This window comes from Pelodiscus sinensis, chromosome 1 (genome assembly GCF_049634645.1).
Source record: "Pelodiscus sinensis isolate JC-2024 chromosome 1, ASM4963464v1, whole genome shotgun sequence".
In the NCBI taxonomy this organism is placed as follows: domain Eukaryota; kingdom Metazoa; phylum Chordata; order Testudines; family Trionychidae; genus Pelodiscus; species Pelodiscus sinensis.
This window is the reverse complement of record NC_134711.1, coordinates 126,266,307-126,293,134: the sequence shown is the minus strand read 5'-3', so window position 1 is coordinate 126,293,134 and position 26,828 is coordinate 126,266,307. Positions and strand designations below refer to the sequence as shown.

The window sequence follows — 26,828 nt, the reverse complement described above, 5'->3', positions numbered from 1 at the left end:
GCAGGGACTGGATCCAGAGAAGCCGGAGGCCAGATGCAGCCTCTGAGGGAGCTGTAGGTTCATCACCCCTGTTTTAGATGCTTTGTGGCTGCAGCTGTGCCAGGTGGCAGCTCTCTGGGTAGCTTCTCCTGTTTCGCTAACAAGGCACCACCAGGTCTGTGTGCTGCTATGAGAAGTGTGGGTTTGGGACAGTGTGAAGGCAGGAATGTGCAGGTGACCACTGTGGACTTTGCTAGTTACAGTCCACTGGGTTAGCAACAGCCCTGCCAACATTTACAGCCTCATTCAACTTCATACTGCTCTCCACACATGGGAGTGGAAAAGAACACACCTCCAGTGACATTGTGGACAAAGTATGTGCTCTCCCGGAGGAGTGGCTGGGATCCCGCACCATTTCTGCTGGGTTTGTGCCAATGGACGCTGGTGCAAACATCACAAAATAGTTCAGGATGTTTGCTTCCGGCATGTCCCTCTCACTTGCTAATGCAGCATGCTCCGCATGAAGGAGTAGGGCATTGGGGTGTTTCTACGGAGGTAGGCAAGCTCCGTCTTCTCGAGCAGAATGTAGCAGAATGCCTGCTTAGTGAATTGTTCCCATTGTCTTTGTAAATGTTCACAGGAGTATAAAGATGTAAAAGTTTTAACTCTCCTTTACGTTGCCAGAATGGTACAAAGGACAGTATGGTTTTATAAATGCTTAGGGTGCTTTAGTGAGTAGAACTAAACTGAAGTTTTGGACTGAAAAAAAAAATCCTATAAAAAGGTGGTCCAGGATCTCTTTGCCACTGACCTTTCTGGAGAGGGTCAGTATCCAATATAAATTGTCTGATTGCCCAGCCCTCACTTCCTGTTTAGTTGCCTATGATGTAACAGTGAACATATGATTGCATATATTTGCTCTCTAAGAACTCGAAATACAGGGTTATACCTGGCTACGTTACTCTTTGGCAAGGGACTTTGGGGATTTTCTCCAGTGCTCCCTAATTCCATTATCTAGCCATTGTATTTTAGTTTAAATAAATTACCAAAATAATTGAAACCAGGATGAGTATACTTCATTATTTTGATAAATAAAACAGTAATATTTACAGAATTTTGAAATATTGTGTGTAGAATTTTTAATTTTTGGTGCAGAATTTTTAGGTGCAAAACTCCCCCAAGAGTAAGAGTTGTGCACTGTTGTCTTAAGCTTTGCAAAAAAGGATGCAGAATGCTCTGGTATCTGCACTGACATAAGACAAACTGAATCAGCGTGTAACATGATTTTCTGGAGGACAGATTGCTGAGAGACATTGTGCAAACTAGTTCAAGGTTAGAGGTAGCATTCATAAAGCAACTGCAAATCATGCATTGCGGTTTATAGGCCCAAGAAATGAGCACTGACTGGTAGATTCACATCATAGTGCAGGTTTGAGATGACAAAGTGTGGCTGAAGAACTGCACAAGGTTTTACATTCCTGAATCTGTGTGCTGAGCTCAACCCAGCCCCGCCAGTGCAAGGGATACCAAAGTGAGAGCTATGACATTGAGAAGAAGCAAGTGGTGATCATTCTGTGGAAACTTGCAGCAATGAATTGCTGAGTCAGTGGGAAATCACTTTGGAATTGGAAAATCCACTGAGTGAGTCATTGTCATGAAGGTATGCATGGCCATTAATAGTCTCCTGCTCAGCAAGACTGATTCTGAGTGGATAGATTTTTAGCAGAAGTGTTCTTAAATTGTGGTGGGGCACACATTCCTATTTTTACACCAGAGCATCTTGCCATAGAATACATCTTGTCATAAAATACATCGTTGTGCAAGCTTTATTGGTAAGTAACATTTCACTGATAACAGTGTGGCCTAGCCAGTGAACAAGAAAGATGCTCACATCTTTAAGAACACAGGACTGTTCAGAACGCTATAAGTAGGGCCTTTATTTCCCAAACAGTGGCTTACCAAAGGCAATGCTGAAATGCCAATAGTAATCACAGGGAACCCAACTTACTTCTTGCTCCTCTACCTTGTGAGGCTGCAATCTGGCCACCTGGGCAGTGCCACAGATGGATTCAACAACTGGCTCAGCAGGTAGATTAAAAGATGAGAAGTATCAGAGGGATAGCCATGTTATTTCCACTACATGCATTTGACAAAGTGGGTCTTTGCCCACGAAAGCTTATGCTCCAATAAATCTGTTAGATTATAAGGTGCCACAGGATTTCTTGTTGTTTTTGTAGATTAAAAGGGTGATTGATGCTTTTGCTTACTCACAAAATTGGATCACATGAAAAATGGAAAAAAAAATCCTAGCAGTTATAGCTGCTCGTTGTGTTGGACATACTATTTGTGAAGCAAAGGCTACTCGGGGGGGAGTGCAGTGACTGTTTTCAGAGTGTGAAAAGTAAAACACAAGCGCTATGAGAAAATTTCAGTGCAGAACTATCCTGGTCAGGGAGGCTTTGAAAGAGCATTTTTATCGTGAGCCACAGGAATATGTTGTAGTGTACTGTGCTGTGCCTGGTCCTGCTGTTTTGAGGCCTTTTAGGAATTGTGCAACACTTATACATTTGTGATTATTAAACTGTTTGTCACAGACCCTGAGAGTTGTCAGGTTGTACAGTAACAAGTAAACAGGCACTTTCAGAACTGCTAGACAATCTCCAGCACATGTGAAAATACAAAAGTGAATTATGTTCCAAATAATAGTAACATGAATATTACTGTAATAAAACAAAGCAAACACATTCAAAACTTCATATATTAATGAAACAGAATCTAACTAGAGGAAAGAACATTCATGTCCAGTTTAGCTACATGTAAAGCAACCATGGTTTTCGCATGTCAGTGTGTGTGAAGCCGTAGTTGTCCTTAATGTTCTCTGCTGCATCCTGATCCTTTGTGCTACATGGAATGTTGAGGGACAAAGGGAGATGTGGCAGTGGAGCTCTTTGTGGACTGCTAAGGGGGATGAGTCTATAATTGTTGAACCTTCCAGGTCCACAAGAGTCTGCAACTTCCGTGTTTGCTGCTGGAGAAGACCTGTTATGTCCTTGTTCATTTCCTTCTCCTTTCCCTGTGGGGTTCCTAGGCCTTGCTCCAGTCTGTCGCTCTTTCCTTCTCCAGGCTGTCTTCAGTTTTCACGCTCCAGGACCTTTTTTCAGGGTCTGAGTCAGCACTGGCTTGCAAGAGCTCATTGAACCTGTGTCATTTTAAGTCCTCTTCTTTTTTTCCGTATACGTCTCTGACATTGAATGCTTGTGTAGCGGAATTCTCAAGGCTGCTGCAGCTGCAAATGTAACACATACAGTGGTACCCTTGTCTATACAGCCTCTCCCCAACTTACGAACCAGTTACGGACCAAGCAATTGGTCATAACTCAGTTTGTTCATAAGTCGGACCCCATAGAGTTACACGCGACCGTGCTGTTTGTAAGTGCTGATCGTGTTCGTAACTGAGGGTACGTCTAGACTACATGCCTCCGTTGACGGAGGCATGTAGATTAGACAGATCGGCAGAGGGAAATGAAGCCGCGATTAAAATAATCGCAGCTTCATTTAAATTTAAATGGCTGCCCCGCTCTGCCAATCAGCTGTTTGTCGGCAGATCGGGGCAGTCTGGACGCGCCGCGCCGACAAAGAAGCCTTTCTTGATCGGCACAGGTATGCCTCGTGAAACCAGGTTTACCTGTGCCGATCAAGAAAGGCTTCTTTGTCGGCGCAGCGCGTCCAGACTGCCCCGATCTGCCGACAAACAGCTGATCGGCAGAGCGGGGCAGCCATTTAAATTTAAATGAACCGCGATTATTTTAATCGCGGCTTCATTTCCCTCTGCCGATCTGTCTAATCTACATGCCTCCGTCGACGGAGGCATGTAGTCTAGACGTACCCTCAGGGTCTTCCATTTACAACAACTTTGGTCATAAATGCGAATGGTCGTAAGTCGACCGTTCACAACTCGGGCACCGGCTGTATATAGAGACAACAGAAATCAGAAGTTAAAAGATTCAGAACTCCCTCCCTTGCTACTCTGAAGTTTTGCACAAGACATGCTTCTTGACACTTCTGCTTTGGAGTGTTTGTGCACACAATGCCACTTATAGCTCCAGCTTGTTGAGCCTGGCCCACCAGGGATGAGGGAAATGAGGAGGGAACTTTTGGTTGCACGAAGCAGTGAGTATAGGATAATAGACCTGAACTCTGGCACCATTTTCCAGAGACAGTGGTGAATTTGGCTGATACCTAATTCCTGAGGGTAACAAAGGCAGAGCGAACACACCTGCAGCGAGTGTTCTGAAACCACCCAGGCCTGGATGCTGCTAGCCTCTATACTGCAATGGGGCCTCCTGAACTTATTGCTGACTGGTGTGGAAAAGTGTCCTTCCACAGAGAAAGAAATAAGACTGCCATCCCTAGAAGCTTTTGGAAGAGGCCTGGACAGTATCTCCATGAAAGTTTCATCAAGATCTCTCAGGAGGATTTAAGAAACATCCCTGTGTACATGAATGAACTGCTCCTCATGGTGCCTCTTTGGCTGACTCTACAGGGAAATAAAAAGCAAACAACGCTACCTTTCTTTGTTGTACCACTGCCTCCTCTAGAAAGAGTAAAATAATGAAAGGTCAATAGTGTGTCCCGTTAAGTTGGAGGTGCCTTCACCATAATGGGAAAGAAATTAACAAACCTACCCAAGGAGTCGTCATTTGCATTGAGCTTACCCAGGCTCAACTGCTGGGACTGACTGGACTGTGATGGAGTTTCAGATGGATCCTGGCTCACAGTGAAGTTTTCTCTCCCCCAACTCGACCCCACAAGTTGCATGCCTCCCCTTCTCCCCCATCCTCTTCTTTTCCTTAGGGTTGCCAACTGAATTGGCATCAATCTCTGGGTGACTACTGAAAGCAAAACTGGAGATTTTAATTGGCTACGTTAAGAAACTGATGATGCGTCATGTTGTGAAAAATTCTCCTGGAATAGCGTCAGTCAATGTTGGCAACCCTACTCCTCCTTGTCCTGTGACTCGGGATCCTTAGAAGTCTCCAGAGTGGTCAGTGGAGAGAGAGAGTGGGATCACAGGTATGTATGGCATGCGGATCTTTGTAAAAATAGCAGCTCCGTGGCTCTGGATTGACTGTTAAACATATCGGAAGGCCAGGAAAGCCTAGCACAGTTCCTTTACTTTCACACTGCACTGCTGTTAGCCCCGGTCATAATCCTCCTCCTGAATCCCCCTGCAATCTGTTTGCAGTTGTCCATGTTTCTATGGCTGGTCTGTCACAGCCTTTTCTCCCCCAGGCCCAGGAGATTCAACATCTCCTGTCACAAGTTGGAGCTCATCTGGAGCAGATGTATGCAACTGTGAGGAGCTGCTCAATGTGCTGGCCAAAATGGACAACCGGGAAAAGGCATTTCAAAAATTAGCAGGGCTTTAGAGGAGTAGGGGGCTTTTTGGTCCCCATGGTCCCTGGGGAATAATTTCACAATTGTGACCAGAACAGACAATGTCAGGCATTGTGGGACAACAACAGGGAGACTAGAAGGATCAACATCAGTAACATAGTTGTCCACACTCACGCTGCATTGACCCCGCTTTGATCATGGCTCAACACCACTTGGGGAAGTGATGTTACCGTGTATCTGTCACTGGCCGCTTATGTTGCTGGAAGACATGTTCAAGTGTAGGTGCATATGCAGCTGGATTGAATAAAGGCTGCATGTAGATCAGGCCTTGGTTCAGCCCTGGTTTTTCTTATGCTTCCACTTGGGTGCAAGCCAGTCTTTGCCTCCATATGTCCTTCTGCAGGGGAACCTGCCCAATTCACTACCCCCACTCTGCATGAGGCCTGTCTGTGGCAACAGGAATGGGCATGAGTCAGATGTGTGAGAGGCCACTATAATAATCCTCTCCCTCAGCCACCACCTATTTTCTATTGTCAGACAGAAGAGGGCTTCAGAAGGTCTCCAAACAAGCCTCCGTAGTGGTAAAGTAAGTCTAGTGAGCAACTCTGTAACCCAGTCTTCTTTCCTCCCCTCCCGTCCCCCCCACCTCCCCATATGTCTGTTCAAGAGTCTAGCCAAACTAATCAGACTAGATGCCAGGCCTGGGGTTTGAGGCATAATTGCTATCCTCATTTAACTAATGAATCAATACTCAGTGTGGATGGGGAAGGAACCTTCAAGAGCTGCTGGAAAAAATAGCCTGGCTTTATTTTCACCACTGAACAAACAACATTTCTCATGAGGCAAATGTATGTATTCTGAGCATGTGCCAAGGAATCTAGTGACATTTATTTACTAGGAAAGAAAGAGGCGTTTTAAAAGACACTTTTATCTGATATTTCTTTTACTCTTTACATTTCTAGAAAGATTTCTGATGACTTGACTAAGTATTAATAGAAGACTTGATTTTTTAAAAATCCCTGAGAGGTGATGGCATGTACTAATTTAGACTGCCATTAAAAGAAGGTATAATTTTTCTCTTCAATAGCAACCATAGCAATTATATTCTTTTAGGAGAACCCTGGAGTTGTATTTGTAATGCTGTTTCAGTGACACATGAATTGGTGCTGACAAAGTGAAGCCATCCTTTTGTTAACATTCTCCTTCAAAAAAAAAAAAAAAGTAATATGCATTTGGTGTCCTAGGCAGTATTAGATATGAATTTCGGACCAAGACACAGAAAATAGATGGGTTTAGGTAAGCTTATGATTTTCCAAAACATCCATTCTGAAAGTTTAATTCTCATAATTAGGTTTGACCTAGATTTTATTGGATGTTAATTTCTCACAATACTCTTGGAACATTACTATTTTTCAATATGTAAGACATGCAGGTGTGGAGGAGATTAGCAGGAGAAGTGACAAGTTAATGAGGCAAGCATCCTAATCACTGTTCTTAGAATCCCATGTAACAAATGCATCAACTGTAAAATTGCCAACATAATGATCCACCTCCAGAACTCAAAAAAATAAAAAATAAATGGAAAGAAATAATTTTTTAACAATTTCCCAGATTTTGGTAGGCTGCTTTGAGCTATGTTAGAAGGACACATCCCATCCCTTTTACTATGTGCTTTCCAAAGAGGAACAGTTCTTTAATTCCATGGCTATTATGTTTAACTCTCCTATTTTTTACTTTTGTTATTCTAGGGACAAAGGGGACAAGAAACTCCATGAGTTTTAACTTGAGGAGTTTCCTTCTTATGCTTCCATAGGGTTAGGGGGGTTGAATTCTGCCTGCCCTTCAATCCTTACTTTCACAGATGTGGTCAGGAATGAAACCCCAAAATTTTCAGAATCCCTGGTCTCCTCATTGCTGCCCAATTCCAAAAGAGAGTAGTTGAAAGATTCTAGGATTCCTTGCCATTTCTCTAGCCAACTTGTTTTGTTTTGTTTTGTTTTGTTTTTATTTTAATTATGGTAGCACCTAGAGGCTAGGGCCTCATTACTATGCAGACATATAACAGTGAGATGGTCCCTGCTTAATGATTTATAAAGCCGAAGTCCTGAATGGGATCCTTAACATCACTAGGGTTGTTTGTTAACCCTTCTCTCCTTTAATTCATGTCATTTCTGTTAATTACATTCTGCCTTCTTAGATGCTCCTACAGTTTTAAATGGATATGGTACACTTCACGTGCTGTGGCTCAGACTTCGTGTGCATTCTGTGCTTTGTTCTGTTAAAATATCTGCGGTGTTTCTCTTCAGAAGCATGTGTGTTTCAGTGGTAGGTAGTTGGTAAAGCACTCTGGGATCTCTCTGGATTGACAGATGCTGTATAAATATTCAGGAATATTACTTACTGCAAAACAAAATTTTCTCATCCTGTGTTTATAATGTAGTACTGGTCCTTTTATGTTCCAGAAAGCAATAATACATCAACTTGAATCCATGTGCAGTATTTACATTTACCCAGAATTTTTAATATGCATAATGTCATACCATGGGTATGGACCTCTTGTAGATTGTATGCAAAAAGTGCTTTGTGTACTATAACATTCAGTTAATAGTGGGTTCGTAGGAGCATTTAGATTACCTAATTCTGATTTTACACCGGTATTGCTCTATTGACTTCAGCAGAGTTACTCCTGGTTTACACCAGCATACAGGTTAGGAATATCAAACTAACTTTCCTTTGACTGGGATTCTATGTTCTTTAAAAAAACAAAACAAAAAAAAAAAAAAAAACACAGTGATGGTAAAATGTTGATATTGTCATGGCTCAGAGAGTTATTTCAATAGCTGTGAAAAAAACTGCAGGGATTCCTTTCACATAGTGTTATTAAGAGCAAAGTGTATCCAGTTTTGCTCATCTCAAATGAAGAAGTTCTCAGTAGGGATGAACTGGGTGATGTTTTGAAAACAAAAATCCTCATTCTACTCCATTGCACGCTAGAATAAATCAGAATTATCTCCAATAAATTCAGCGGAGTTACAGCAGAGTAAGAGGGAAATCAGGCCCTCAGTCCATTTGACTGCAGTTGGAGAACCTGATGCTAAGATGGTACAACTCAGCACAACTCCACCAAAGTCAATTTAAACACATTTCCCCTCTTTCCAAATCTAGCACTTAGGGCAGTCATACAATCAAGTTTGCCTTAGTCTGCAGTATTCACATTTCTGGCTGAGCTCTCTCTCTCTCAGAATTCTGTTGGTTAATACTTGAATGGGCAATATGCAAAAAACCAAAACACATACAAACAAACAAAAAACACCCCATACAGGAGGTCATTTTGTTAGCAACAACCAAAAGTGGATAATAATACTTTTAAGGATGCCACATTAGACTCATGGTAGAATGTATACCTGAGGCATGGAGGGGAAGACCCCAGAATTGTAGAGGATAAAGAACAAAAGTTAATTTGGCCCTAACAAGCATCCTTTAAAAAATGGGTATCTAACCTTATGGCTGGTAATAGAACCCACATACATTTGTAGACAAGGAGGTAAATTTGAAGAACATATGTCCAAAGGTATAAAAGGAAAGAATTATTTGTACTATGGGTCTAAATTGAAAAGAAACCCATTTGTAAATCTGCCTATGTACATTCAAAGCCATATCTTAGTGACAAATTATTTCTTTCTCCTTTTTTTACTCTTGTTCATGTAATCCTGACTTGCACATTTGTTACTTTTGTCCCCCTTGGGGTTGAAGTCAATTATTTTTTATCAAACCAATATTTTTGATTGAGATATAAAGCTCCAGGTGCCAGAAAAAGTTTAAAAATCTCCAATAATGACAATAAATACATAAAGATTTCAGGGTCTGTTCACAAGCATCTGGCAGTCCAGATTGTGATTCTTCTATACCTCTGCCCTAGGGCTGGTCTTCAGAAGAGGGAGTAAGGCTCTAATATGTCTGCCAGCTAAAGGAGTATCTCCTTTAGCTCAAGCAATTGTGCCTCATGCTGAAGATCCCAGATTTAGTAGGTGGTCACTATGTTAGCCCTGCAAAACTAGCTCAGCTCACAGAATGGGATCAGGATCCTTCTTGAGCATCATCAACAGAATTGTTTTAGGTTCCTGTTACAGGGCCAATTAGTTACACTTTGGCAAACTTACTGAAGGTAGTGTTCACCTGTGTGTCTCTGAGCACAGACTTTAGCTTGTAGAATCCCTATTACAGTTGACGTGCAAGGAACCCATATTGATTCTCAAGGCTGAGACTGAGGCCCTTATCCTACAAATACTTACAGGCATGACTGATTTTATGCCTTTGAGTAACACTGTGACTAAAAATAGTTAGTCCCATAACCCAAGCTCAAGTCAGTTGACCTGGAATCTGAGACTTAGGGTACATCTAGACTACCCCTCTCTGTCGACAGAGAGATGTAGATTAGGCATGTCGAAATTGCTAATGAAGCAGGGATTTAAATATCCCGCACTTCATTAGCATAAACATGGCTGCCGCTTTTTTCGAAAGGGAGCTTTTTCAGAAAAAAACGGCAGTCTAGAATCATAGAACCATAGAACTGGAAGAGACCTCAGAAGGTCATCAAGTCCAGCCCCCTGCTCTAGGCAGGACCAATCCCAACTAAATCAACCTGGGCAGGGCTTTGTCAAGCCGAGACTTAAACATCTCTAGGGATGGAGACTCCACTACTTCCCTAGGTAACCCATTCCAGTGCTTCACCACCCTCCTAGTGAAATAGTTTTCCTAATATCCAACCTGGACCTCTCCCACCACAACTTGAGACCATTGCTCCTTGTTCTGCCATCTGTCACTACTGAGAACAGTCTCTCTCCATCCTCTTTGGAACCTCCCTTCAGGAAGTTGAAGGCTGCTATCAAATCCCCCCTCACTCTTCGGTTCTGCAGACTAAACAGACCCAAGTCCCTCAGCCTCTCCTCATAAGTCATACGCTCCAGCCCCCAAATCATTTTGGTTGCCCTCCGCTGGACCCTCTCCAATGCGTCCACATCCTTTTTGTAGTGGGGGGCCCAGAACTGGACACAATACTCCAGATGTGGCCTCACCAAAGCCGAATAAAGGGGACTAATGACATCTCTGGATCTGCTGGCAATGCTCCTCTTAATGCAACCTAATATGCCATTAGCCTTCTTGGCTACAACAGCACACGGTTGACTCATATCCAGCTTCTCATCCACTGTAACCCCCAGGTCTAGCCGCGGATCCGTTGAAAATAAACCCTTTGTCAACAGATCCTGAAAACCAAATTTTTTGAGGAATATAGGAATTTTCAAAAAAGGGTTTATTTTCAACAGATCTGTGTCTAGACTGCCGTTTTGGGGGTTTTTTTGGTTTTTTTTCCCCCCGAAAAAGCTCCATTTCAGGAAAAAGCGGTGGCCATGTTTATGCTAGTGAAGTGTTGGATATTTAAATCCCTGCTTCATTAGCAATTTCGACGTGCCTAATCTACATCTCTCTGTCAATAGAGAGGAGTAGTCTAGACACAGCCTTACTGTCTCAGGATGTGTGGGTTTTTTCTCCTAGTGTAGACATACTCTCAAGTGCATAAAATTAAGCACGTTCATAAGTGTTTGCAATGCTGGTAGTTAGGAATAAATACTCTTTGCTTATGAGCATATTTGAGCTGGAATCATTGAGACAATAAACATGGAGCTTCAGAATGTATTTTCCAGGATCTTGTGACAGATACAGTATGGAAATTCCTATATCCCATCTTGGATAACGGGAAAATACTTCTGTTAGGATTATTATTTATAGTAGACAAAAGTTAATTGAATAAACTGAGAAATTAAACTTCAATAAAAGATTGGGATTGGGTTCTTTACAGTGGGCACAGATGTTGACCATTATGTAGTAATTAAAATTGTAAAACTGTTTACATTCAAATCCCAATTTTTAGATGCTCATAATTCTTAGCTTTTTTTTTAATCTTTGAGGCAGAAATTTCCTATTGTTGGCTTGTGCCTCAATATGAATGTTTCTAGAAACTACTGCTATTAATTTGTCGAAAGGGTCACACACAAAGTGCAGAAATACTTTTTTCATGCAGGAGAGAGAGAGAGAGAGCAAGAGCATGAAACTAGCTAAAGCCTTGAACTTCGTTTTCCATGTGCAGATTACTCAGTGTACATTTGCTTTGCTAGGTTGCTTTTGTTTTTATTACAGTTTTGTTTTTAAATGGCTGTAAAGTAGACTTTTGAATTTATAAAATTAGCTTTGAGGCATGCTTAGTGCGAAAAGCCATTAATTGTTTAAGGCTGCAATTCATAACAGCGTGTAAGCACATTGGCTATTCAGTATGCGCATAAATGCTTTGCTACGGATTTAAACACATACTTAGGTGCTTTGCTGAAGCAGGGTCTAAACTATGATGTTTTCCTTAGATGCTCTAAACAAGAATACACCTATATCTATATACCTCCCTAAGGGATCTTCTAGTCCAGGCGTGGCCAACCCGCGGCTCCTGATGGAACTGGGACAGAACCCGGAACCGCTTAGGTCAACCGCTGTCATGGCCAGGCCTCTGTGAGCCACATGTATGCTCACGGCCCGCACCATTCTGCTCACAGCGTCCAGCACACTGCACATGCAGGCCCAATCACACACAGCGTCCCAACCTCCATGTGCTAGCAGCCGGCTGCTGAGCACAAGCAGTGGCAAGGGCTCTGGGTGTGGCGGCGGCAGTGCCAGTGGCAGCTCCAGGACCTGGGCATAAGGTTATTGGGGGAGGGGAGTTGGGTTATAGTGGGGAGGGGAGGTGTCTGGCTCTGGGGAAGGGGAGGGGAGGAGGATTGGGTTGGAGCAGTGCATGTGGCGTGCCAGCCGCTCAGTGCACTGGCCTCTCAGTGCACATGCCCCAGTGCCTGGAGGGAGACATGCGGCTGTAGTGGTGGCTCTGGGACCCGATAATTAGGTTAGAGCGAGGGAGGGGGGTGCCTGGCTCTAGTGTGGAGTAGGGGAGGAAAGCGGAGGGGAAGGGAAGAGGATTGGGTTCGGATGGCGGGGGGTGTGCACGGTGTCCCAGCCAGCATGTCTCAAGGCCGGCCGTTCAGCGCACATGCCCCTAGCGCCTGCAGGGAGACGCGCGTGGCTGTAGCGATGGCAGCGGCAGCTCCGTCTCCAGGACCTGAGAATTATGTTCGAGCGGGGGGGGGAAGGGATTGGTATAGAGAGGGGGCAGTGTCTGGCTCAGGGGAGGGATTAGGTTAGGGGGGGAGCGGATTGGGTTAGAGGGAGTGTGTTCCTGGCTTTGGGGAAGGGGATGGGGATTGGGTTAGAGCAGGGGGGGGGGGTTCCTGGGGGAGGGGAGGGGAAGAGCAGCCAGCACGCTTCCTGAGACCCGGGATCCCCAGGTACTGGCCCCAGCTGTCTCTGTCCCCTCCCCCTGGCCAGACCCTTCCACCAGCACCCTGTCCCAGCATCCTGTCTCTTACCCCTACGAGAACAGTTGGGGCCCCATTAGTGAGGCTTGGGGGGTTTTGGAGCTGTTGTTTTTTTGCATCTCACTTGTGTGCCCTGATTGACTTTTCTGTGGGTCAGTGACCCCTTACTCAAAACAGGTTCCCCGCCCCTTGCATAAATAAAGACTATGCGGAAACATTTTGTGTTTGACATAATATTTTATGTAAAAATGAAGCCTGGCCAACAAGCCCCCAGTTGGGGCCAAGCCCCCATCTGGCCGCAGCATCATAACACTCCTGCATCCCCCGCCCCCCAACCTCAAACTTAAGCCTCTCATACACTGGAATCCCCTGTCCTGAACCTCTCACATCCCCAAACTCCTGCACCCCCACATCCTCAGTCTTTTGCCACACCACTCCTGCACCATCCACACGCTGCAAATCTTTGTCCTGAGCCCATCATACTCCCAGCCTTCCTGCCCTGAACCCCTCACGCATCCTAGCCCAAACTCCAGCATCCTCACAGCCACAAGCCTGTGGCTTGCTCAGCACCCCAACCCTCCACCTGAGCCCAACACTCTCCAGCCTGGAGCTGCCTCCCTGAGCCAGCATCCTCTTCTTTCCTTCCTCCTATACCCAAATTCCCTCCTAGAGCTTGCACCTCTCACCCCTTCCAGTGCTTTTTTTTGTGATGGTATGCCCCAGGATGGTGTACCGGCACCTATTTTCCCCTGGCCTGTTTGTTTTTTCTCAACAACTCTTCCCCTCAGTACATGGCTCTTTGAACTCTGTCCACCACTGTTTTGGCTCTTTATCTCTTAACGGGTTGGCCACCCCTGTTCTAGTCACTTTGCACCAAACCAGTCATGCTTTCTTTACGAGGGATACAGATGTTTGGTAAAGCCAGTATCTCCGATAAAGGAACCTGTTAGTATCCTACTTCTCCTTGTTCTTGCTGTTGATGATGGGCTTTTCCATCTTGTCCTTTCATCCCCACTTGCTCTTCCTTTGGTAGTCTTCTCTTTGTATCCTAACTCCTTCATTTCCTGCTCAGCATGTTTCTGTCTATCTTTGTCAGCTACTTAAGTGACCCCCATTACCATAATGTCCCAGCAGCTCTCAGCACCTCTAGAAGGCAGAGAAGCACTATTCTCTCTATTTTACAGATGAGGAACTCATCCCCAGGGAGACCAAGGTCACATATGAGGTCTGTGGCTGCATAAGGAATTGAATCCAAATCTCCCAAGTTCTAGGCTAATCTTCCCCCAGCCTTTGAACAGTCTTTCTTTTTCTCTGCTTGCTTCTTCATGGGAAAATTATTTCAGAACTTCAGGGAAATACCATTTCTCAAACATAGGAGTGTCAGAGTTCCTGGCATTTTAGGAACATGTTTTCCCTTCCGTTGGTAAACTACATTGTCCAATTTTTCTAATCATATACAATCTGGGTTATTTTTTGTTTCCCCCTTGCAGTACTTCTCCATGCTTCTCTTGATCTTCCTTATTGAGCTGGTTGCTGGAGTTCTTGCCTATGTTTACTATCAAAGGGTAAGTTGGAAGGTTTGTTGCATTTATATTTTTGATGTTAGAGCAATACTCTGTCTGTGAGACTGGGTTAAAAAGTCTTTTCCATATAAGAGCTCAGTAGAAAATAATTGCAAATAAAATGTATAAAAGTTACCCAAAGGATTTTCTTAAATTTGTATGGCCAAATGCTGTTGTACAAAGCAAGACCACATAATAAAGCTCTAACCTACAGGGAAATATTGCTGGGCTCAGAAACAAAAATCCCAGTCCCATCCATCTTAGTTATGCCTCAGCCATAGAATATGAGGGAAAAACAGGAGGCACAACCCCTGATCCATCCTCTTCCAAAATTCTGGGGCAAGATGACTTTGTCCAGTGTACACTTTGGTTGGCCGTTCCATCTTCCCTCCATGTGACCTGGTGCAGACAGGTTTTTGCAGAGCTCAGCACACAAGGAGGCTATGGCATCCCTTCATATGCTGCTGATGCTGTCTTCACTCCTTTGTACATTTCTGCTGCATTTGAGCCTTTGTCTGAGCACATAAGTGGAAACCTCTTGAGAACACTGCAGGCTGTAACAGTGCAAAGGAGTGTGCTTGAGGCTGAGTACATTTGTAATTTGTTCCTACACATTCAATGTAGGGCTGTCAGTTCATCATGGTTACTCACGCAATTTAATTAAAGAAAATTAATCACGATTAAAAAATGAATCATGAGTAATCACACTGTTAAATAATAGAATACCAATTGAAATGTATTAAATATTTGGGATGTTTTTCTACTTTTTCAAATATAGTGATTTTGGTTACAATGCAGGATATAAAGTGTACAGTGTTCTCTTTATATAATTACAGATATTTGCACATTAAAAAATGATAAACAAAAGAAATAGTACTTTTCACTTCCCCTCATAGAAGTACTAGAGTGCAATCTCTTTATCATAAAAGTGTAACTTGCAAATGTATAATTTATTTTTATTACATAACTGCACTCAAAAACAAAACAATGTAAAATTTAAGAACTTACAAGTCCACTCAGTCCTACTTCTTGTTCAGCCAATCACTAAAATATACAAGTTTGTTTACATTTATGGGCAATAATGCAGCCTGCTTCTTATTTGCAGTGTCTCCTGACAGTGAGAACAGGCATTTGCATGGCACTTTGGTAGCTAGCATTACAAGGCATTTATATGCCAAATATGCTAAATATTTGTATGCCCTTCATACTTTGTCTGCCATTCCAGAGAATATACTTCCATGCTGATGATGCACATTAAAAGAATAATGTGTTAATTAAATGTGTTACTGAACTCCTTGAGGGGGAATTGTATGTCTGCTGTTCTGTTTTATCCACATTCTGCCATACATTTCATGATATAGCAGTTTTGGATGATGACCCAGTACATGTTCATTTTAAGAACACTGTCATTGCAGATTTGACAAAACACAAAGAAGGTACCAATGTAAGAGTTCTAAAAATAGCTACAGCATGAAACCCAAAGTTTAAGAATCGGAAGTGTTTCCCAACTTGAGGTGAGGTGAGGAACATTATTTCAGAAGTCTTAAAACAGCAACACACTGATGCAGAAAATACAAAACCTGAACCACCAAAAAGGAAAATCAACCTTCTGTGGGTGACATCTGACTCAGATGATGAAAATGAACATGTGGTGGTGTTCTCTGCTTTGGATTATTATTGAACAGAACCTGTCCTTAGTTTGGATGCATGTCCTCTGGAATAGCAGTTGAAACATGAAGGGACATATGAATCTGTAGTGCATCTGGCACACAAATATCTTGTGACACTAGGTACAAGAGTGCCATGCAAATGCCTATTCTCACTTTCAGATGATGTCATGAACAAAAAGTGGGCAGCATTATCTTTTGCAAATTGTAACCAAACTTCTGATTGGTTGAAGAAGTAGGAAGACTGAGTGGACTTGTAAGCTTTAAATTTTTTATTATTTTATTTTTTAATTCAATCATATTTTAAATATAATTCTCCATTTGTATAAATTCAACTTTTATAATAAAGAGATTGTACTTTAGTATTTGTGTTGCATGAATTGAAAAATACTATTTCTTTTGTTTTTTACAGTGCAAGTGCTTCTTATAAAAATAATATAAAGTGAGTACCATACACTTTGTATTCTGTGCTGTAATTAAAATCAATATATCTGAAAATGTAGAAAACATCCAACAATATTTAAATAAATGATATGCTGTTATTGTTTAACAGCTCAAATAATGGCGCAATTAATCACGATTGTTTTTTAATCGCTTGACAGGCATAGCATAAATTAGAAAATAAGCAGGTTCAGAACATTGGTCCATCTGGTTAAGTGGCCTGCCTATGTGAATATGAGTCTAACCAACACATACAACATGTTACTGCAGGATAAAAAAAAATCTCATCCCTTCTAGAAACATGAAGGAAAACTCCCTACTCCCCTAGAAGCCCTGTATAACTAGAGAAGGATGCCCTCACTGCTGTTTCAGCAATTCCGATGAGCTCTTCATCTCCACTGCTACCCCCAGACAACTGCATTTAAACCAAAACAAATCTGGATCATAGGTTAGGTTCAAGCTCCTCTGTCCCACTCCTATGGGGTAATTTTTTTGGCTCTATGAACTGTATGACTGCTGGCAGACAATTGAAACTTATATCCCCAAGAACTGGTAGTGGTGAAACATGGTGGGCATTTCCATGGTCTCCTCACCACAAATCCACACCACCCCCTCCCCAACCCTAGTGTAGACAGTGCTGTGTCGAGAGGAGATGCTCTCTTGGGGAGATGGAATACCTATGCCAACAGGAGAAGCTCTCCTGTGGGCATAGCTAGCATCTTCACAAAGCACTACAGCACTTTAGGTGGAGACCGACTTTCAGAAAGTTAAAGATTCCGGTCTCATTTGTCTCAGAATATCTCTGAAGCTAACAGCCTTATATTGGTTTAGAACAGAAGCAACATTAGACTGAGGCCCATATTGTGTGGAAGCAGTTCCCAAGTCCTGATCTACTGTTCTTCCTCCCACCAGCTGGTATATTTGTCAGTTTAAAAAAAAAATGTTTGTATGAATTGGATTCAATTTTGTAGAATTATCCAACATTACACTTGCTGACTTTAATTGTGGACGCCTTTCCAAAAAACACCATACGTCACCAGAAATACTCCCACGTAATCTATGAAGGGAATATTATATTTTGGCCAGTATTGCGCATGTTATACAACAGTGAAGCTGTTCTTTTTTTTTTTTTTTTTTTTTTTTAAAGCTTTGAAGTTAGGTGCAATGAAGAATTGCTCCATGCACTTTTTTTTTCCCTCTTGGCAAATCTTTGGCCTGATTCTAGTCTCACACTGGTACACTGTCACTGACTTCAACGGAGTTGTCTTTTGTTTTAATACAGCATTACTAGGATCAGAATCTGGCTCATCATTTTTTCTTTAACACTTTATTTTATTTACATTTTAAATCCCAGTAGTCTAATCATAGATAAGAAGCCAGCTCACACTGACTTTAAGTAAACAGTAATCAAAGGGCTGTAGTTTCAATCCGAAGTTCCATCAATCAGATTAACACTCCATGAAGTTATTACCAGGCAGCCTCATAATGTTGCTCATCTCATGCCTTTAATTTATTTTAATAATTTAGATTGCAGTTAATGACCTGGTCTTAATATCAATTATATTTTTCATTTCCTGTTTATTATATTATTATCATTTTACATAGCACTGTAATTTAACACTGCATTTTGCAAATCTAGATTAATATGCGATCTCTTCTCTGAAGAGCTTATGTAACCTAACAACATGAGCAGCCATGAGATAAGACACAGAACAATAGTTCAGGGAACAGAAGGTTATAGAGGGGTTAGTGAGGAAGAGAATTTTGTATTCAAAAAGATAATTATGGTGTTTGACTTTTCTTGGTTTTTGTTTTCTTTTGTTTTTAAAGACATAGGTATCTCACACTTAGGATGAAGGGCCATCTGTGCCTTTGAAATTTCCTGTTTGTCTAGGGCTTATGTTGCTTTAAGCAATTTTTAAAAGAAGATTTCACCAATTTAGGATTTTAATCTTTAAATATATCAGGCCTGATTCCAACTTTACACCAGATTTACACCACTGTAACTCCGCTGACACTGGGGACTTATTTATGATTTACACTGAAACAGGAAGGACCTGAAGCATGCCTGGGAGTGATCTAAAAGCTAAAGCAAGAATGCACATTTCCTTCTAGAATGTATTCATCATGACTTTTCTCATTGGTGTACAGCTGAGCGAGGAGCTAAAACGCCACCTGACCCAGACCTTGACTGAGAATTATGCTCTTCCTGGGAAAACACACATCACACATTCCGTCGATCGCCTGCAGCAAGACGTAAGGAAACCTTCTGTTGCTCATGTTGCTTCTGCCTTGCTATTTGTCCCAGCTCATGTTTCATTTATTATTACGAGTTGCTGGAATCTCATGAAATGACCTGAACTTGCCTAATTTTCAGACCGAAGAAATGAAGGCAAACATCTGAAAGTTTCAGCCTTTAGATAGCTACCTTTACAGTTCTCAAAGTCGAAATGTATAAGCAGAGGTACTCCCAAATCAGTGACCACTTCTGTAAACATGATAGCATTGCCTTTTGCAACAGGTATGGTCACTGGACCTGATTCCAATCTCATCTACACTGATATAAATTAGGAATAACTATTGGAGCTAGTAGAATTTAACTATTGAAAAGCTAGTGTGAGATCAGAATCTGGCCCCTGGGTTGTGTGTGTGCCCAGCAGCAGGCTGTAGCTGACATGGCTGGAGTCCAAACTAAGTTGCTAAAACATCCATCCTGTTGGCATTTTTATCAACTGAAATGGATGTATGTTTTAACTGACCAATAACTCAACCCACTCTGTTTTCTTCTTGTGAGGATAATGTCATGCCATCCACACAATGTCAGCATTTCCTTTCCATTGCAGTTCAAATGCTGTGGCAGCAATAGCTCTACTGATTGGCAGCACAGTATCTATATCCTGTCTGTAGAGTCCAATGGCCGATTGGTACCAGATAGCTGCTGTAAAACAGTCACCTTCAAATGTGGGAAGAGGGATCATCCATCCAACATTTACAAGGTGGAGGTAAAATGTCATTTTGTTGGTCTGTTTTTTTCCCTGTTTCTTGAACAAAGCATAAATGATGTTATCTTACAGAAAAATTAAGGGATTCAAACATGAACATCCAGAAAACTGATGAAAGTATCCGAAATAATTAACATAAGAACATAAGAATGGCCGTACTGGGTCAGACCAAAGGTCCATCTAGCCCAGTATCCTGTCTGCCGACAGTGACCAGCACCAGGTGCCCCAGAGAAAGTGGACCGAAGACAATGATCAAGCGATTTGTCTCCTGCCATCCCTCTCCAGCCTCTGACAAACAGAGGCCAAGGACACCATTTTATCCCCTGGCTAATAGCCTTTTATGGACCTAACCTCCATGAAATTATCCAGTTTCTCTTTAAACTCTATTATAGTCCTAGCCTTCACAGCCTCCTCTGGCAAGGAGTTCCACAGGTTGACTACATGCTGTGTGAAGAAGAACTTTCTTTTATTAGTTTTAAACCTGCTACCCATTAATTTCATTTGGTGTCCTCTAGTTCTTCTATTTAGGGAACTAATAAATAACTTTTCTTTATTGGCCCTCTCCACACCACTCATGATTTTATATACCTCTATCATATCCCCCCATCAGTCCCCTCTTTTCTAAACTGAAAAGTCCCAGTCGCTTTAATTGCACTTTTGTGTGGTGTTCTGTGATCACTCGGTCCTTATGCTGCCTGGTCTGTTTTGAGTCTGGCTCCAACTGCCTGTGAAGAGCCTCCTAGCGCCCAGCTCTGATTCTGTTGAAATCAACTCTTAAAGGCACAGTCCTCTCTGGTATATTTTCCCTTTCAAACCAAAACTTAATAGGTACAACATTTAAAAACCAACATTAACATAACACACACACATTTTTTTAACCAACCTAGTAACTAAACTGCAAAGAATGGTCAATTAGAGTTCAATGTGCTCATCACAGTTACTTGAACCTCCAGGACTCCCCTATAACATCAGCGCTACTGCTGTCAGAAGGCGGCTAGTTGTTTGAAGTCCTGGGACTCAGTGCTCTCAGCCTGCTGTGGTTGTTGCCTGTCTGACCCCTCTCCATTCAAATGGCAGGCTCTGTGCCCCTTACCTCTCTCCCTTCTGGGATTTGGAAAAGGTGTCACTTATTCCTCTATAAGACATGTACAAATGGGGTGTTAATCTCATACAACGGTGGGGATACATCTCATGACACCACTGTTGTTTGCGACTCTTGTTTCCATCATAGATATTCACAGCTTCATTTCATGAAGCGACAGCTTTAGGTACTCAAATCATTTTTTTGTGTAGTGTCTTATTTGTCTCTTTATATATCTGCAAATCCCCAGTGACTGAGAGAACAGCTTCTAACAGTGCAGGCATTCTTGTGTTAGTTGGATAGGTGGTGCCATTCTGTAATTTAACAATGCTTAATATGGACCAGCGTCTGACTCGTCATTCTTTTTCAGTAGACCTTTTATTACTGACACACCATTTTTCACTAGATGGGGGTTAATGGGCACTAACAGTTTTATATGTCTACATGTGTACTTCACTGCTTAAACTCATGCCCGCAAAACTGTGCATAAATGTGCATGTCAAATCTAAACATCTGTTTAGCTGTAGTATTTTCTAGTAAAGGTATCTCCGGGAAGAGAGAATAATAGTCTGGGACAAGTACATAGCTTTTCTGCAGCCAGCATAAACAAATCTGCCTACTTTGCTCCACTGAACTTTAGTCAAATTCTGTAGGGAATGTGCAAGCAGCAAATCTCTCCCTTTCAATTTGCAAATAGTACCTTTATAACTAAAAACATCTCTGTCCTCTGGGTTGTGTTTGCCGGGCCCCTCGTGGCAATGGCAACAAGTGGTTTATGGTCAGTTTCCGTTAACAACTCCTTCATTTAGACATCTTGATGCTCTCAGTTTTTTGTAGTGCTCAGGACACTTACATCATTTTGTCTTCAGTTTTGATCGTAACTGTTGTAAGACAACCATATCGATACCTTCCTTGGAGGTGTCTGTGGACAATTTATTTTTGCGCTTATTCTCCTAATACCTCAGGACCCAACTCTCTTTAATTAACACTGTCAGTTTCTCAAATTCTTTATGAAGGGGACTTCTACACAGCATGCTTATTTCAAAATAAGCTATTTTTGATTTTTTTTCCAAAATAGCTTATTTCAAAATAGCACTTCTGCACTGTAGGGCAGCCTCAAAATTAGTCCGAGGCCGGCTTCCCTAATATGGATGTGCTTCCTCAGTTTAGAGCCCCAGGAGGCACTGGGGAGTAATTACTTTAATGGCCCTGGGGAGGAGCTATTTCAAAAAGCAGCAATGGAGCACTCACACTACTGTGATTCCAAAATAGGTGTTTCGGAATAAGCATTATTCCTTGTGGAATGAGGTTTACAGATTTTTAAATAAGCCATCCATTATTTCGAAATTATTTTGTAATAACGGAATTGCTGTGTAGACACTCACATGTTATTTTGAAATAATGGCCGTTATTTCAAAATAACTGTGTAGACGTATCCTAAGAATTGTATCCTATGTCCTTTGGAAAATTGCTCTCTCGGGTTGTCGTCTTGAACAACCAGATTAGGCATTTATTTCTCTACATATTTCACAGTTCCAAGGAATCCCGGTAGCCTTTCCTTTTCTGCTGGGGCAGGCGTGTCAGTGATGATCCCTATCTTGCTTTGTTAACTTCTCTCCCAGGTGTGTTATTTATGTTATGTGGAATTTATATTTTTGTTTGTTTTGCTTTAGCCCCGCTGCTCTGGTTCTTTACAAAGCTGCTTGGGGCTTATGGTCATTCTCCTCTAATTTTGTTTTTCCTCATATCAAAAACATTATGTAAACCTCTAGACCATGAAAGTTGTGTTGTACTTTCCAGTGAGACACTTTGGATGCTAAACACAATGCAAATGGCAGCCGGTAGAAACAATGTCTTCCCAATCAGGTGCTGAATATGCATAAACATGCTGTTCCTCGAAGGGCAGCTGTCAGAACCCTGCTGATTATGTCAGGTGTAGAAAAATATTTGGCATCAGCTTTCTCCCTATGTAGGGGAAAATTCTAGAGCAATGAACCAATCCAGCTCCCATTTTAGCCTCTACCATAAGGCAAGGGTAACTTTCCTGTGGATGTGAATTGTTGGATAGTTGGGTTCTTTGAGGTTTATTCTGTACTCTGCTGTGAACTTCCCTATCCTCTGCAAGGCATCCTCAATTTGTTTTGTTTCCCTAACCCTAGGAGTGCTGCTCCTTCTTTAGGACACCAGCCATTTGACATGCTTTTCATTCAATAAGAGGGACTCTTCCCTGGTGGTATTACAAATTATAACTTTTTTCATTTATTTACTTATCTATCTAGTTCACATGGCTTTAGCGTGAACAGTCTCACCTCTGTAATCCTTCAGTTTTTATCCATTTACTCTTCAGTATCAGTGGCTTTTATATAGTGTTAATACTGTTCCTAGCAATATAGTGGCTTTTACGCCAATGTCCAAGTTAAAATTAGTATTTATCTTATTTGCTTTCATGCTGGCAGGCCATTCATCCTCTGGTACTGTTTGTCCATCACACCAATGACACATTCACCTGAACTAAGCAGTGTGCACATTGCTGGTGCTTCAAACTCTTGCAAGATGATGGAATGCACTGCATTTCCCGCATCTTTTCCCATTTGTCAGGCATTGTACAGACTTGTAGTAACTGTCACAGTACATGCAGCTGCATGTGCTATTTTTACTTGATTCTGACTTGTGCTCCATGTGCCTTTCTGCCTTGTGTCTTATGTTAGAGAATTCAAAATACCATGTCTACAGAGTCAGATTACTGTGCAGTCTCTACAAGCCCCATTCCAGTTTGGGTAACTTCTTTTTCTTGGTCAATTCTAATTGTTTTGTCAAGGGTTAATTCTGGATTTCCCAGTAGTCTTGCTCTAGTTTTTTGTTCTAAATTCCACTAACAGTCTGAGATGTCTATTAATCAAGCCCTCAGATCCTACCCTCTATGCTTCAAGAAATTGGAAGATTGGCTCGACAGCCTTAGATTACTTAGGAAGTCTACAGTTTCACCTTTGTGCTACACTCCTGTTTAAAAACAACTCTTGAGAAACAAGCTGGGCAAAGTAATATCTTTTATTGGGCCAGCTTCTGTTGATTACATAAACAAGCTTTTGAAATTACATAACGCTGTTCTTCTTGAAAGTTTTTGGGTCTCACCAACAGAAGTTGGTCCAATAAAAAATACTATCTCACCCCCATTCCCTCGTCTTTCCAATATCCTGGAACCAACAAAGCTACAACAACACTTTATAAAAACCTCCCTCTCATATGGTTCATTTTTGGGGGGAGTGCAGTACTGCCCACTTTTCTGTACAGGCCATCCTCACTATAAACCCAAGATGCATTAAAAAAAAAAACTTGGACTTATAGCTAAACAAAGTCAGGAATTTTCCCCCCACAACTGACTTCCATTGCATAAATTGGTTTGTTTTTTGGGGTTTTGTGTGTGTGTGTGTGTGTGTGTGTGTGTGTGTGTGTGACTTAAGAACAGGGAATGGGAGGACTTATAATGCATCAGTTCCTACACGTTTCAGTGACTTTCATGCAGAATGGATGTATACGGGGGTGACTTACAGTGGGGACACCCTGTAATACACTTTCATAGTTTACCTTCTCTGTCTGAGCTAACTGAAAACTATTTAACACACAAAGTGTTTTTAGAGACAGTCTCATTTCACAGAATCATAGATTAGGGTTGGAAGAGACTCAAGGGGATATCTAGTCCCAAACACCTGCTCAATGCAGGACCAACCCCAAATAAATCATCCTAGCCAGGGATTTGTCAAGCAAGAACTTAAAAACCTCTAGGGATGGAGATTCCACCACTTTCCTCATTTCTGACAATAGCTACTTTCACCCTTGCTAGCATCCATTGCTTTGCAGATTTAAAGTAAAGCATTGTGCAAACCATTTTGAGTTGTTTTTCACATTTTGAAGCCATTTCACTCGAATGGGGTTTTAAATGTTCCATTCTTCTACTCATGGTATTTCTTAGTCCTTGTATGCTTCTAGTATACTGTTATGTTCAATGCATCACATGCTTGCAAAAGATCTACTTTATTCTGCCACTGGTTCCATCTGGCTGTACGTAAAACAAGAGCTTCACAGCAACTCGTCCAGGCTCTGTACTGGGAAACTCAGCCCTTAGAAGCACAGTCTGTTACCACAACTTCCATCCAAGAAGCTCAGATTGAACTGCATATAGCAACTAATAGAATCTTGGAGCATCTCTAAATAAATTATTCAAAACAATAAAATTGGGTTTTAAATGAGCTAACATTGCTAACTGTCAACTGTGTATAATACATACTTGTCATGCTACTTACAAAACCCAAGCATTGAAAAGCATAGCTATGGGCCTCATAAACCTTATATTTCCCACATATAAACATATTATTCTTAATAAAGATAATATGTTTATCACATGCTTAACTTTGACCTACAGATTTTTGAAAATTTGATTTCCTATCATTACAATCTTAATTCTGATATTTAAGAGTCACATAACTAATTGAGCTTCTCCCTTGGACATTCACCAGACTGCTCAGAGGTGATACTCCTTGCTGGAAACCATCTGCTTTAAGCCTCCATAGTCTGAATAGTTTCCAGGCACTGTCCCAGACTTGGCATCTCTAGGTACACTCTCAAGGTATAGATCCTCTGCATAGCACCCCCTTCTGAGAGCTTGCAGTCCAATTGCCTAAGCCTGGGGTCCATTATTGACCCCTCAGACTCTTGTAGCTTTTCCCAGAACTCCAGACATGTGGGAGCTCTGGTTGTCTACTTTACCTCTCTAGGGGCACATGGATGGACTTTTCACAGGAGTCTAAAACACTATTTCTCTTTACTTGACAGCATGGGGATACACATATGTAGACAAAATAATGAATGCCCCTCTCCACATTGCCCTGTCTTATTCCCTTGACACTCTGGAGAATTCTTTGGGCTTGGTCAAAGTCCTTGGGATGCCCAGGATCTTGTCTTTCAGTTGTATGACTTCTCTTCAAAAACATGGAGCTTTCTCTTTCCAAACTTGGCCCTTCTGACCATTGCTGAATAGCAGTGTGGAACAGGTCATCCTACCCCATTTCCTTCTGTAACAGCCTTGTCCGTCTTTTCTCCTACCCCCTTCTTCTCAAAGCTTCCTAGTCCTGTCTCAGTGCATCTCTTGAGTTTGTTTCTCCCTACCAACTTGTGGTTCCTTTGCTGGTATTTTCCATTCAGCTAACACCAGCTCCCTGCAGATAAGAAATAGGAAAGTTTGAGCTAAACTGTTGTCCCAAGGTGCTTCCACCTGAATAGTGACCACTAACCTCTAACAACTCACCACTGTAGAGATACAGTCCTTGTCAGCAAATGGTGGGTTCCATTATGCAACAATCCCCTAACAACTTCATAGCATAGACCAGTTTTCATAAGTTCAGATTCCCAAAATCATCAAGATACTGCTAATAGGGAAAATAACAGTTAATACGTATCAAGAGACAGTAGATAAAAGGGACCCGTTATAGTAGGTCCAAGGCATTTCAAGCTGCATATCCAAAAGTGGAGGTGCCCAAAATCAGCATCAACTGTTGACAAATTTGAACAATTCTGGTCCTGCTTAGTGAGGGGGAAAAAAAGTCCCATTGCCATCAGTGGGGGGAGAACTTGGCTCACAGCTGCAACAAAAATTATAACTAACAGTCTGTTTTCTTCTCATATTGCTGAGGCATGAGTTCTCAAGGAGCTTTGAAGAAGTAGCAAATAGCTTTTCACACCAGAGGGAAGAAAAGAAACAGGAAATAAGTCAAAAATTCAAATTGGAAACTGTGTTACTGATCTGTAATTCAAATGTGTTGCACTTTGCTCAAACTTTGACGACCGATCTGGCCATTTTCAGGCCCGACCCATTTCCCAAGTCATTCTGATTGGAGAGAGTGGACTAAAGCTGGAGTTTATAATGGCAGTTGGTTGTAAACTCAACTATGAAGACACTGTGTCCCATCTATAAGTCTGATTATGCTCAGGAACTGAAAAATGGACTGGTTACCTACTAAACAAAAGAGCAAACCTAGAGATGAGGAGCTGATCTGAAAGCTGCGGATGGAGAAGATTGTGGAACTTTCTCTCCAGGTTGTAGAACTTTCCACAGAGATCTATCAGTATCTACCTCAGGGGTGGGCAAAACACAGCTCACCCAACATTTCTATCCAGCCTACGTAGCTGATTAGCAGAGCATGCATACGTAAAGCCAAAGCCGGCAGTGGCAGTGTGTGTTCAGCTGCCCCTCCTCCACCTTGCTCTGTCCTGCAGCTGAGCTGCTCCCAGGAC

At 41.9% G+C, this 26,828-nt stretch overlaps 1 protein-coding gene and 1 long non-coding RNA gene across 23 annotated transcripts in view; one reads left to right on the top strand and one right to left on the bottom strand.

The window, feature by feature from the left end:
* Positions 1–26,828, top strand: part of TSPAN11 (tetraspanin 11) — a 271,525-nt gene that overhangs the window by 159,483 nt on the left and 85,214 nt on the right. For 16 of the 21 annotated variants that reach the window (XR_012896381.1, XM_075900444.1, XM_075900511.1 and 13 more), the window contains 3 exons: positions 14,278–14,352; positions 18,609–18,713; positions 19,301–19,459. Coding sequence is in view for 20 of the 21 variants with exons in the window: in XM_075900444.1 (XP_075756559.1) it covers positions 14,278–14,352; positions 18,609–18,713; positions 19,301–19,459 (339 nt within the window). In the remaining variant the exon portion in view is untranslated. The remainder of the gene's footprint in view (positions 1–14,277; positions 14,353–18,608; positions 18,714–19,300; positions 19,460–26,828) is intronic. The other 5 variants (XM_075900518.1, XM_075900454.1, XM_075900495.1 and 2 more) reach the window with 3 other exon arrangements.
* Positions 14,214–26,828, bottom strand: part of LOC142818748 (uncharacterized) — a 60,683-nt gene continuing 48,068 nt past the window's right edge. For both annotated transcript variants that reach the window (XR_012896400.1, XR_012896401.1), the window contains one exon: positions 14,214–14,903. This is a non-coding gene — a long non-coding RNA (uncharacterized LOC142818748). The remainder of the gene's footprint in view (positions 14,904–26,828) is intronic.